The sequence below is a fragment of the Notechis scutatus genome, chromosome 2, assembly GCF_049901735.1.
Source record: "Notechis scutatus isolate UNSWTSFEM ecotype Mainland chromosome 2, rNotScu1.2, whole genome shotgun sequence".
In the NCBI taxonomy this organism is placed as follows: Eukaryota; Metazoa; Chordata; class Lepidosauria; order Squamata; family Elapidae; genus Notechis; species Notechis scutatus.
In genome coordinates this window covers 267,265,685-267,278,988 of record NC_142010.1, presented here as the reverse complement: position 1 = coordinate 267,278,988, position 13,304 = coordinate 267,265,685, and the positions used below count along the sequence as shown (strand labels likewise).

Here is a 13,304-nt window from a genome sequence, read left to right as displayed (position 1 = left end):
TCTCTCTTGTATACGACTCCCTGCTAGCACTGATGATGTTCCCTAGTTGGGTCATGAAATGTCTGCAAGCAAGCACAATGACAATACCAAGAATCCAAGAGTTTTCCTCTCCCCTCCTCCTCCTCTCTCTCCCAACTTCCTCTTCCTCCCTCCTCTCCCTCCTCCTCTCTCTCCCATCCTCCTCCTCCTCCTTTCCAGCACTCTTAATGTGACCTGGTTGGGTAATAAAATGTCTGCGAGAAAACCACCAAGCTCAGAGAGGACCAAGTTCCACCCTGAGCCACCAATATTCCCTTTTATCGAAATAGCTTGCAGCCGCCAGACGGGACATCCAGAATCCAGAAGCAGCAGGAGGCGGAGATGGAGACTCTGAAAAGGCAAGCGGCTTTACCCCCGATCAAATTCATTTCTCAAATGCGAGGTTGAGAAACAGGTCTGAATCTCCCCTTGTCCTCCATCCCTCTAAGATACAGACACCCCTTGCAAGGCTGGCCCCCACCCCATCAGCAACAGGGCAGGGTTTCTGGTCACGTAAACACAAGTGTGATAAAATCTCCATCCTCTGGCTCTCGGGTAGCTTAAGCAAGAAAAAAATCCCCACGTTATTTTCCAAAATATCGGAGACCTGCATTACGCCTGAAAAATAGACGGCGTCTTGATCACATTGCCATTGGTGCCATCTTGACTTTTTTGACCTAACCTGGCAGACACGTCCACCCCCGACTTCCTTGTGCCCGAATCCTGACTTTTGTGCACTCCACTCCCCCCAGCCCCTCTTCCTGCAGACCGCTAGCCTGGTGATGGAAAGCAGCACGCACACAACTGCGGTCCACAAAAGTTGTAATGAAATGGTCACATTTAATGAGCATCTTCTCCACTGGGCTCCCCTCCCCTTTCCGGTGTGGGTGTGGGTTTGTGTGCACGTTGAGTCTTAAAATTTTTATGTACATCTATAAAAAGTTCAAAGACAGCATACGTTCGAAGGGGGGGAGGTTAGAGGGGCTTACGGTCTTAAATGCTGCACCCCAACGGGGGAGAGGGGCGAGATCGGAAGTGGGTTCTGGGGCAGGAGAGAAGGGGAGCATTACAAAACAGGTTGGGGGAGGAGGATGAGCTGAGGAGGGTCGGTGGGGTGTCTCGGCTTAGCTACAGACCCCACCCCCCCATGTGGATCCCACCCTCCACCCCCCACCCTCCCTAATAAGAGCAGTACAGAAACCTCAGTGATCCTTGTATAAACCAAACAGACTCCATTACAAAGAGGGGGAGGCAACGGGGGATGGTCCAGGAACAGCCCCCATCTTTCGGCGACGATGACGTCAGTGCAGGCAGAAAAAGACCCCACCCTCTCCACCATGGAAGTCTTGGGGTTCCCAGAGGGGGTCTGGGAGGGTCCCTCCCCACAACTTCCACGCCTTGCTCAGCCGAGGACTCGCCGAGGTTCGTCTTCTCCCAGTTCAGAAGAGCAGAGAGCTCCCAGCTCCGTGCAGCCCTCGGGGCCCCTGGTCTGAGCTGCCCTGTCCACACGCTTTGAGGATCCTACTGTGGTGGCCGAAGGAAGCATCTTTGGCTTGGTGGCTTAGCTGTATGACCCGAGCCTGGGGGCTCCTCCCTGGTGCGCTCCGGAGGGCGGCTCCCTCGTGTCCCACCCGCCATCTCGTCTGGCGCGGAGAAGTCCTTGGCTCCATCCAGGGCAGGTTGTGGTGGGTGGGCGAGAGCGGAGGAGGGGGGGATCCGGGAGCGCCTGGCTCTCCGAGGACTCGTCCTTCAAGGAAGCGAAGAAGCCGAGAAGAGAAAGAGACACAATCATCAGACTGGGTGCAAAACAGGGGGAAGGACCAGACGGGCGGGCGGGCAAGGGGGTGGCCTTCCAAAGGGACTCCGAGGCTGGAAGAAGGAAGAGAGGAGGACAGGATGCCTTCTCTGCCTCTCTCTTTTAGCAAGGGGCTCTCTGCCCTAATGACTGGCTGGGTGGGCATGGCTGGATAGTCATGTGGCTGGATGGGCGTGGCTAGGTAGTCATGTGGCTGGGTGGGTACGAGCAACTTGAGGTCGCTTCTTTGCCCTAATTACCTAAAAAAAGATAATATGCCAAAAAGTTGTTTATTATTTCATGCATTTAATACTTAAATAAAAGACTGGGTGAAACCAGGCTTAATAGCAGTGACTGTGAGAGGGATCTTGGAGTCTTAGTGGAGTTTCTGGTGAGTGACGTGATTCTTATTATTTGGGAATTAATTCCCTCAGAGGCAAGTGGCTCTGTGACCTGATTTTCTCAATGGCTCTCCCTCGCAAGCGCTGAGTGGATTGTTTATCTAGCTTGCCACACTTTTACGAGGGTGTGAAATGCTCTTGGCTGAATGCCCAGAAGTTCCATTAAGCCTATTAAGAGCTTTCCCTTGCTGCTTGTCCTGCTGAGGTTATTGGGGGCCCTCCAAGCGCTGCAGAGTCTTAGCTAGGGAGATCCCCCAGCAGCCCACCCCTCAGTTAATCTCTTTGCAAGATGGGGGTTTAGGAACTTCAGGAAGAGGCAGAGAAATTCAGGGATGAACCTCCTGACCCAGAAGCGGTATATAAGTCTAACTGCTCTTGCTCTTGCTATCCGAATTTGGATCACGTGACCTTGGGATGCTGCAAAGTGTGAAAAACAGTCATACATCACTGTTTTTAGTGCTGTTGTAATGTTTACCCGTGATTAAGTGAAGGATTGTTAAGTCAAGGACTATCTGCATAATGAAATCTCCAGCCCCAAAGTGTGAGGCCAATCAAAATTCAAAGCAACCGTATTTGGAAGCTGGCCAGAGTCAAGAGCATCTGCCCATGGGTTGTGGAATCCTTCCAGCATTCAAGCGCAAGCTGCGACAGCCAACAGAGCCCAGGAGCTGCCCTAGGAACCCCCTTCACGATTCCCTGATATCCTGAAACCCTGAAACCCCTCAGTGCAGGTGCCTCCAATCCTGGCCACTTTATGACTTGGGGACTTCAACTCTGGGAATTCTGGGAGCCGAAGTCCACCAGTATCATTGTCAGGAGTGGGATTGTACTGGTTCAGACCGGTTTAATAGAACCAGTTGTTACGATTCTGTGCAGTTCGGAGAACCGGCAGATCGTACCCCTGGCTGGCCCCGCCCCACTCCACCCAGTCAGTTCTTATCGCGCATGTGCAACATCACTGACTGCGTTCTCCCCACCCAGTCACTCCTTAAGGTGTTTCTTTTCCTTTTTTTCCTCCTGACGATCAGCTGTGCCGACGATCAGCTGTGCCGACGATCAGCTGTGCCGGGATCCCCCTCGCTGTCTCACTGCTTCGCCCAGGAGGCTTCCCTGAGGCCCAGGAGGCAAAAAGGAGCACGCGGGGTGTGTGTGTGTGTGCTGCACACCCAGTCACATGGCCACGCCCACCTAGCCACAGAACCGGTAATAAAAATATTTGCATCCCACCCTGCTCAACGTTGCTAAGGTTAGAGGCGCCTGCCTTAGTGGGCCTAGCACTGCCACATCCCAAGAGGGCTCCCAAGACATCTGGAGGTCAACAGGAGGGGATTCCACGGCTGTCTTCCTCATTTGGGCAGCTTTCCAGCACTTGGAGAATCACAGCTGCCCAAATGAAGAGCTCCCCCAATTAGAGAAGCTTAAGGTTGCGAAGAGAGAAGGTTCAGCCATGGGGCCTCCAGATGGGCCTGGGTGAAGAAAGGATCACCTGTGGGAGTGCCTCCAATGGACAAAGGGGCCAGGAGAAGAAAGTCACCGAGATGACCGTGGAAAGCAAGATGGGGACAGACTCAGAGGGGACTTCTGAAGAAGAAAGGTGATGGAAACCACCTATGATGTTCTCCTACTTTGGGTTCCTCTCGGAGTGGAAGGAGAATGGTTGTGGGAACCACATGAAGGACTGGGGGAGGACACAGGTCTCATGGAGGGTTGCCAGAGGCCATGATGGCATCCTTTGGAAGGTGAAGAGGATGGTGACCTCAAAATACAAGCTCCACTTCCTGTGGACTTATTGTCTTTCCTTTGGGGATCTATTTTTGGAGGGTGTCCCTCTCAAAGAGTCCCTCTTCCCTCCTCATCTTGACTATTATAGACACCATCACTGCCACTGTTTGAAAACTGGCTCCATCAAAAGACGGCCATTTTCATTCTCAATTTCAGTGGTAGGAAGGATCTAAGGATGTCATGGAGCCATCGGCGGTTCCTTCCTGGCGTGGCCCACTGTTCTCTTTGCATCCGACCTTCTCGGTCTCTCCTTGAACCCTCTTCCCACCCTGGGAAAACCCTGGTTAGATGAGATACTCACTAGATTAAGAGAAGGGCGAATGCCACCAAGACCAGAGCTGGGACCACAGAAGGTGACACGGCTTCATCACTGTTTTGTTCCTCTGAGTCATAGATCTTGGTGGTGGGCGGAACCTCAAATGTGGAGGTGCTGCTGGTGGTGGTCTCTGCAGGAAGGAAAAGAGGATACAATTCCAGGATTATCATTTTTTTTTTTACAGAGGCACGATGGAGAGCGTGTTAACAAAGCTCATCCATGTTTGGTTTGGGGGCTGCAGTGCCTCAGATAGAAAGACCCTACAGAGAGCGATGAGGACAGCAGAGATGATGATAGGATGCTCGCTTCCTGTAATTCAGGATACTTCTTATAAGCACTATGTGCTTGGAACTCAAAGCATCGTTAGAGACCTCACACATCCACTCCATGGTCTGTTTCTGTTTTTCCCCTCTGGGAGGAGGTTCCAGAGCATTTATAGTAGGACGAGCAATTCTGGAACAGCTTTGTTCCCCATGCCATCCGTTTGGTAAACTCGCAGGATTCATTTTTCTCGCTATATACGTGTATATACAGTAGAGTACATCCAAACTAGACTCTGCGGTTTCTCTGGGTCATATAATATATGCAGCCATGGTGGCGCAGTGGTTAGAGTGCCGCACTGCAGGCTACTTCTGCTGACTGCCGGATGCCTGCAATTTGGCAGTTTGACTCTCACCAGGCTCCAGGTGGACTCAGCCTTCTGTCCTTCTGAGGTGGGTCAAATGAGGACCCAGATTGTTGAGGACAAGAGGCTGGCTCTATAAACCGCTTAGAGAGGGCTGGAAAGCCGTCTTTAAGTCTAAGTGTTATTGCTATTGCTAATATGTTGGTACATGCATAATTATGTAAGTATGCATGCATTTTGTCATGTTTCATGAAGTGAATATTGGAGGTGGTGACCCTTGGAGAGGTGTATGCGATGAACGTTCATTTTAATGTGGACATTCAAAGTGACAATACAATTATTCTATTCTATTCTATTTTCTATTCTATTTTCTATTTTATTCTATTCCATTCCATTTCACTCTATTATGATCTAAAGGTCAAATTTGGGGTTTTCTTGCCTCCCAAGCCCAAGTCAACATCTGCACCTCCCCTGCAGAAAAGCCAAAGATGAATTTTGCAGCCTTGGAAGGACACTGTTGTCACCCTTGTGGCTTTGGGCTGGAGGCGTTGGCATTGAACGGAGGAGCTGACAGTGGGGTTTTAGGCGTTGCTGTGCCCACCCACCCTGCCCCTCTGACTGCAGCCTTTCAGTCAACACCCCAGATCCAAAGTGGGCCTGAAGGGGTTCCAAGCTCCGGAGCACCACGAGGCGTCATCTCCATGTTGAGGGTCTGTTGTAGCCCTGAGCACCACCAAGAGTCTCTTCTACCCAAAGACTCAAGGCCAGCAAGACAATTTGGTGTGTGTGTGTGTGTGTGTGGGGGGTCTTCTGGTTCTTTCCTCTTTCCTCTTCTGGACCAGATATATGACCACAGTGGGATTTGGCCTGCCTTCAGGGAATAGTCTAGGTAGAGACTGTGCCAGGGTCTGCAACTGGAAGTCTAATTTTTTTTGTCTGGCCTCTCTTTAGTTGGTATGAAACTGCGACTGTATTGTGTTAGGACTTGAGGCTTGCAAGGAACTGGGTGTGTGTAGTCTAGAGAACAGAAGGACTAGGGGTGACAGGATAGCAGTCTTCCAGGATTTGAGGGGCTGCCACAAAGAAGAGAGGGTCAAATTGTTCTCCAAACCACCAGAGGACAGGACAAGAAGCAATGAATGGAAACGAATCAAGGAGAGAAGCAACCTGGAATTAAGGAGAAACTTCCTAACAGTGAGAACTATTAACCAGTGGAACAGCTTGCCACCAGAAATTGTGGGTGCTCCATCCCTGGAGGCTTTTAAGAAGAGATTGGACAGCCATTTGTTTCAAATTGTATAGGTTCTCCTGGTTGAGCGGAGGGTTGGATTAGAACAGGGGTCTCCAACCTTGGCAACTTTAAGACTTGTGGACTTCAACTCCCAGAATTCCTCAGCCAGCTGGCTGAGGAATTCTGGGAGTTGAAGTCCACAAGTCTTAAAGTTGCTAAGGTTGGAGACCCCTGGATTAGAAGACCTCCAGGGACCCTCCCAGTTCTGTTATTCTGTTAAGTAACCAGTGGAATGGCCTTCAGAAACTGTGGGCGCTCCATCCCTGGAGGCTTTCAAGAAGAAACGGGACAATCCTTTTGTCTGAAATGGTACAGGTTCTCCTGCTTCAAGCAGGGGGTTGGACTAGATGACCTCCAAGGTCCCTTCCAACTCTGTTTCTATGAGTGCCCCTTTGTGTCTTGTCCATATCCCTCCCATTGTTTTCCAGACGAAAGTCTTCTATTGTGCCCCGTGCTAAATAAACAGTACATAAGATTTATTTTGGGGTTCGGTTCACGGCTAAACAACCCCCAGAAGTAGATTTATTTGGGGGTTCTGTTCACGGCTAAACAACCCCCAGAAGTAGATTTATTTGGGGGTTCTGTTCACGGCTAAACAACCCCCAGAAGTAGATTTATTTTGGGGTTCTGTTCACGGCTAAACAACCCCCAGAAGTAGATTTATTTTGGGGTTCTGTTCACGGCTAAACAACCCCCAGAAGTAGATTTATTTTGGGGTTCTGTTCACGGCTAAACAACCCCCAGAAGTAGATTTATTTTGGGGTTCTACACGAACAGCAAGCAGCAAGTGAGTTAACCAAAGTGCATGGGGTGAACAGAGCCCGAGTAAAACAATCTTGACAAAGTTCCTACGAGGCTTAAAAAAAAGGCTTCGGTGCATTTATTAATGTCCCGAAGGAAAGAGAGGAGAGAGAAGGACTAATTCACAGTTATTCCCACCCACACCCCAATCACTAGCTCCCTTTTTGGAGGAGAAAAAGGCAATAAACACACACACAGACACAGACACACACAGCCCTGACTGCTAACGGCTGGTTGGCCTCTGTTTCAAAACAACCTTTCCTCCCTTAGTGCCGTAAAGTTGGCTGTTCCTCGTCTGCCTGAACAGGTTTCCTGCACTTAAGGGAGGCTGATGAAACCTCGCTTGAATTCCCAGGGATTTAGGGTGGAAATAGCAGCAGAAGTTTCCAGCTTGTGTGTGGTCAAATGGCCACCAGGGGGCAGCAAAGCCCCATCAGAAACCCCCACCCCCCTACGGCAGGGGTCTCCAACCTTGGCCACTTTTAAGACTTGCGGACTTCATCTCCCAGAATTCCTCAGCCAGCAAAGCTTAAAGAGGCCAAGGTTGGAGACCCCCTGTCCTAAGGCCACCCCCCCTTCTTGCCTTTTAGGGCCCTTCATGTTTTCAAACTTCAGTCTGAACAAAAAAAATGGGCCACAGGCCTAGCTGGCCCTCCTGTTTGGAGCAGATGGAAAAACGGGCCTTCTCCTCTGCGGCCTCCTTTGGCTCGGGGAGGTTGCTCCATTTTGCTAACCTCCCTCCAGGCAGGGGAGTCCTTGGATGAGGACACAGAACGTCGGATAATAGCAATAGCCCTTAGACCAGTGGTGGTAGTCAGCCGGTTCACACCGGATCGGGAGAACTGGTAGCAAGAATTTGGCGTGCATCGCTGAACCGGTAGTAAGTTCGCCCCCCACCCTGTCGCCCTCCTGCCCGATGCTCGCTCACCCCGCCTGCCTGCCTGACATTCGCCTAAGGTCTTTCTTTCTTTCTTTCTTTCTTTCTTTCTTTCTTTCTTTCTTTCTTTCTTTCTTTCTTTCTTTCTTTCTTTCTTTCTTTCTTTCTTTCTTTCTTTCTTTCTTTCTTTCTTTCTTTCCTTTTCCCCTCCCGACAATCATCTGTAGATAAGATCAGCTGTGTCGGGATTCCCCTTTCTGAGGCCCAGGAAGGCCAAAAATAGAGGGAGGAGCTCAGCCCCAGAGGAGCCTTAGGGGAGCAACAACGCCCCCGAAAGAGGCTCTTCTCAGGCTAGGAAGCTCCCAAAACTGAGCTTGGAGGGGGGGTGCTGCGCGCCCCTCCCATGCTCTGTTCCTTTTCTTCCTGAGCCCCAGAGGAGCCTTAAGGGAGCAAAAACGACCCCCTCAGAGGCTCCTCTTTGGCTAAGAAGCTCCCCAAAACGGGTGGGGGTTGCAAAAAAAAGCCATGCCCACCCAGTCACGTGGCTACGCCCACCAAGCCACGCCCACAGAACCGGTAGTAAACGTTTCTGAATCCCGCCACTGCCTTAGACTGATATGCCATTTCACCGTCCTTTTTACAGCCCTCTCTAAGCAGTTTACAGGGTCAGCCTCTTTGCCCCCAACAATCTGGGTCCTCATTTTATCCACCTCAGAGGGACGGAAGGCTGAATCAACCTGGAGCCAGTCAGGGGCGAACTCCTGGAGTGAGCAGTGAGTTCACCTGCAATGCTGCGTTCTAACCACCGCGCCACCAGGATTCAATAAATAGATACCTAGACAGACAGGCAAAAGCCCTTAGGCTTCTCTACCGCTTCACAGTGCTTTACAGCCGCTCTCTAAGTGGTTTTTACAGAGGCAGCCTCTTTGCCCCCAACAATCCGGGTCCTCATTTGACCCACCTCGGAAGGACGGAAGGCTGAGTCCACCTTGAGCCTGGTGGGATTCGAACTGCCAAATTGCAGGCAGCCGGCAGTCAGCAGAAGGAGCCTGCAGTACTGCACTCTAACCACTGCGTCACCGTGGCTCTTATAATAGGGTTGGAAGGGACCTCAGAGGTCTTCTAGTCCAACCCCCCGTGCAAGCAGGAGACCCTGTCCCATTTCAGACAAGCAGCTGTCCAGTCTCTTCTTCAAATCTCCAGGGATGGAGCATCCACAACTTCTCAAGGCAAGTTGTTCCACTGTTTCGTTGTCCTCACTGCCAGGAAGCCTTTTCTGGTGGAAGTTGCAGGTGGAGGTTGCAGGAAACAAAGCAGGAAAGGAAGAAAGGTGGGTGAACCCCCATGGCAAGTCCTTCTCAGTTCGGTCAGGGGACCCTGGAAGGGGCCATCCTGTCCAGAACATCCCAACGCCGAAACTGGAGGCTTACACCGAATCTCTCCACGTCCCTCTGCTCTTCCTCTTCAACCCCAACCAGCCAAACGAGTCCATATCGGAAACCACGACATCTGCCAACGCAAGAGGGTATTTGCAGCTCAGGATGGACGGTGGGGCTCTTGAGCTCTCTGAGCTCGGTTGTTTGCTTGAAGACTTTTCATGACCCAACTAGGCAACATCATCAGTGCTAGAAGGGAGAGGAAGAGGAGGACTGTGGGGTCCTTGCTGCTCCTTGAGCTTGGCTGTTTTCTTGCAGGTATTTCATTACTCAATTGAGAGGAGGAGGAGGAGGAGGAGGAGGAGGAGGAGGAGGAGGAGGAGGAGGAGGAGGAGGAGGAGAATTGTAGAGTACTTGGTGCTCTCTGAGCTTCGTTGCAAGTTGTCTTACTGAATAATAGTTCTCACAATCAGGAATTTTTTCTCCCTTAGTTCTAGGTTGGGCTTCTCCTTAGCAACTTCCACCCATTGCTTCAGATGCTTTGGAGAATAAATCAACCCCCTTTTCTTCTTTGTGGCAGCCCCTCAAATGTTGGAAGGCTGCTATCACGTCATTCCTAGTCCTTCTTTTCATTAAACCAGACATCCCCAATTCCTGCAACTGTTCTTCATAGGTTTTATCCACCAGTCTCCTAATCACCTTTGTTGCTCTTCTCTGGACTTTTCCCAGAGTCTCAAGTTGTTTCTTTTTGTATTGTATTGACCAGAACTGGATGCGCGATTCCAAGTGTGGCCTCACTGGTGTGGCATTGCGATAGGCTACCTCTGAATACGGAGGTTCCGCTTGTGTAGCCTGATGCTGCCTTGTGCATCATAGCTCACAGAGGAGTTCCACTCACCCACCTACCCCTTTGCGCCACCCGACCAACATTACAACCCTTCACCTGCTCCCTGGGCTTCAGTAGTGAGATGTTTCGGCTCTTCGGTCCATGGTGTGGCATGGACGGCCACACTCCAGTCGCTCCATGTGCCGATCTCGTTGTCCTTGGCGGCCACCTGGATGATGTACTCTTTCCCAGCATAGGCATCGGTGATGATGTGGGAGGTCCCATCGGATAGCTCCACCTGTGGGGGCGGGGAGAGAGGGATTGTGGGAAAGGGGGTGTCAAAAGAAGCCCTCAGCCCCCTGGAGACTCAACCCATCCATGACGACCTCAAAGGTTGGAGATCCCTCCCAAGGGAAGCCCTCCACAGTAACCTGTTTCCCCCAAAATATGACCTACCCTGAAAGTAAGTCCTAGCTTGATTTTTTACATGTATGCCCAGTATAAGCCCTACTCCAAAAATAAGCCCTAATTAAGACCCCGCCCACTCCAGAGTAGAAGGGTAAAAATTAAGCTAGGGAGGGGATGGAGGGTGGGTGGAGTTGCCCTACTACTTACCTTTGGATAGTTGCAGCCAGTCCTTACACCCCCCATTGACACCTGCCTGGCCAGCCCATTTCTTCTGCAACCGGCAAGGCTGGCAAGGCTTCCCTGAAGGCCTCTGGAGCTGAGAAGAAAGCTCAGGATCGATCCAGAATTCTGTTATCAACTGCAGAGGCCTTTAGGGAAGCCTTGCCGGCCGCAGAAGAAGTTGTTCCTGAAGGCCTCTGACAGCAAAAAGGAGGCTGGGGGCGACACGCGCAAGTGAGGTTAGTGAGTGGATGACATACCCTGAAAATAAGACCTGGTGCCTTTTTTGGTGGCAAAAAATATAAGACAGGCTCTTATTTTTGGAGAAACATGGTCCTTCACTGGCTTTCCACAACAGGGGTCCACACAAGTTGGCTACTTTAAGACTTGTGGTCTTCAACTCCCAGAACCCCCCAGCCAGCATGTCCAGAAGTGTCCAACTGTGGCAACGTTTTTTTAAAAATATATGTTGTATTTATACATTTTTCTTAACATACATAAAAACCTCTATATCTCTCTGAGCAACGTGTTGTCTGGGTACGATTGTTTTTGCATAAAAATACAACAATAATCATAATCATAATATACATAATAATATACATCAATGATAATCACATAATACTAGTAAATTAGTTTATCCATATTACATTTTTTCCGTATCTAATTAATTGCCAACCGTGGCAAGTTTTAAGACTTGTGGATTTTGACTCCCAGAATTGGGCCTGTTCATATATGCATTCAAATGTCACTGCCTGTTGGAATTGAGTGTATATCCCACAAACATCAGCATTACACCAATTTGAACCCTCATTGGGCGTGGTGGCACACCTGGAGGAATTCTATGGAAAATTGAGAGAGGCACTAAAAAAAGGAAGAAGAATGTGGCGCCCCAAATGTGTGAATATTGAGAAATGAAAGAACATGATCTCGGAGGACAATCTGGATTGGGATAAAAGCAGTTGTGTACGAGATTGGCTAATGAAATTTTGCAAAGAGAATCAAACAATTAAGGATAATATTTGTAGCTTAGGGTTGACGTCAGGGGTCCTCGGTACTCTCTGAGCTTGGTAGTTTTCTTGCAGACGTTTCATGACCCAAACTAGGAAACATCACCAGTGCTAGTGACAGGATTAGCACTGATGATGTTACCTAGTTTGAAAGGTCATGAAACATCTGCAAGAAAACAAGCCAGCTCAGAGACCACCAAGGACCCCCTCAAGAGATCCTCTGTGCCAGCAGCCGGCTTCAAACAACATTACTCTCCACACCAAGACATCGCCAGATGCACAACACAGCAGAAAATGGGGCGATATACAACCTGGTCAAGCAGGAAGCTTCCAGATCCAGGTTTTGGAACCATTAAAATTAAAATTAAAAGCAGGAGTGCTTCCAGCTGTTAAAATATAAGATAGATGTATCCACTTAACTTACACATAATTAACTCGAAAGAGAACCTATGGCAGGCGTCCCCAAACTTGGCAACTTGGAGAATTCTGGGAGTTGAAGTCCACAAGTCTTCAAGATGCCAAGTTTGGGGACTCTGACCTACGGGAAGGAATAATTAATATTGTTAAGGCAGAAAAGGATCCCCAACAATATTTTCAATATTTGAGGGGCTGTCCCAGAGAAGAGGAGGGGGGGGGGGGGCAAGCTATTCTCCAAAGCACCCGAAGGCAGGACAAGAAGCAACAGATGGAAACTAACCAAGGAGAGAAGCAACCTGGAATTAAGGATGGTGAGGACAATTGACCAGTGAAACGACTCGCCATCCAGAAATTGTGGATGCTTCATCACTGGAGGCTTTTAAGAAGAGACTGGGCAGTCATTTTGGGTAGGGTCTCCTGCTTGAGCAGGGGGCTGGACTAGAAGACCTCCAAGATCCCCTCCAGCTCTGTTCTATTCTAAACAGCGCGCTGAAGTCCTTCCAAAGGGGACGGTCATCAGACCAAAGCATTTGTGTGCTGAGAGAATATTAGGAACCGGCAGAAAATGAGGTATGACAGCTGATAGTCCGGCTGTCAAACGGAGAAGTGCCCGGCCAAGAGGAAACAACCACTCAACAGTTGAAATCTGACGGTGAAGAGACAGTTCAATTGCTGGCAAAGCGACGTCCACAAACAAGACTCGACGCGCTCTGTGATTGTGGTTTCCCCTCGTTCGGTTGCTTCCAAGCTTTTGTGATCCAAGTGCAGATTGTTTCGACAGGATTGTCTGTCACTAACGGCTTCCTCCAGTCCCTGTAAGCTCAGGCTTATGTCAACAGTGGTGGTATTATTCTAGCCACACCTGGTCTTCCTTCTCAATTGCCTTCCTGTTTGCAAAGCTGACCTCTTTGAGTCCTCTTTGCATTATAGGAGATCCAGGGCCGTGGTGAAATGTTACCGGTTTGGCCAAACTGGTAGCAAAACATCCTGAAGGCAGGAACTAAAACCAACGGATGGAAACCAATCAAGGCGAGAAGCAACCTGGAATTAAGGAGAAACTTCCAAACCGTGAGGACAATCCACCATCCAGAAGTTGCGGGTGCTCCATCCCTGGAGGCTTTCAAGAAGAGACTGGACAAACATTT

The 13,304-nt window shown here is 49.9% G+C and overlaps 1 protein-coding gene across 4 annotated transcripts in view; it reads right to left on the bottom strand.

The window, feature by feature from the left end:
• Positions 1 to 841: 841 nt before the first annotated feature.
• Positions 842 to 13,304, bottom strand: part of CNTFR (ciliary neurotrophic factor receptor) — a 367,691-nt gene continuing 355,228 nt past the window's right edge. For 3 of the 4 annotated variants that reach the window (XM_087958761.1, XM_087958764.1, XM_087958763.1), the window contains 3 exons: positions 10,226 to 10,406; positions 4,298 to 4,442; positions 842 to 1,765 (listed from right to left, as the gene is read on the bottom strand). In XM_087958761.1, the coding sequence (XP_087814887.1) occupies position 1,765; positions 4,298 to 4,442; positions 10,226 to 10,406 (327 nt within the window). In that variant the 3' untranslated portion in view covers positions 842 to 1,764. Of the gene's footprint in view, positions 1,766 to 4,296; positions 4,443 to 10,225; positions 10,407 to 13,304 lie in introns of those variants that run through there. The other variant, XM_087958762.1, reaches the window with a different exon arrangement.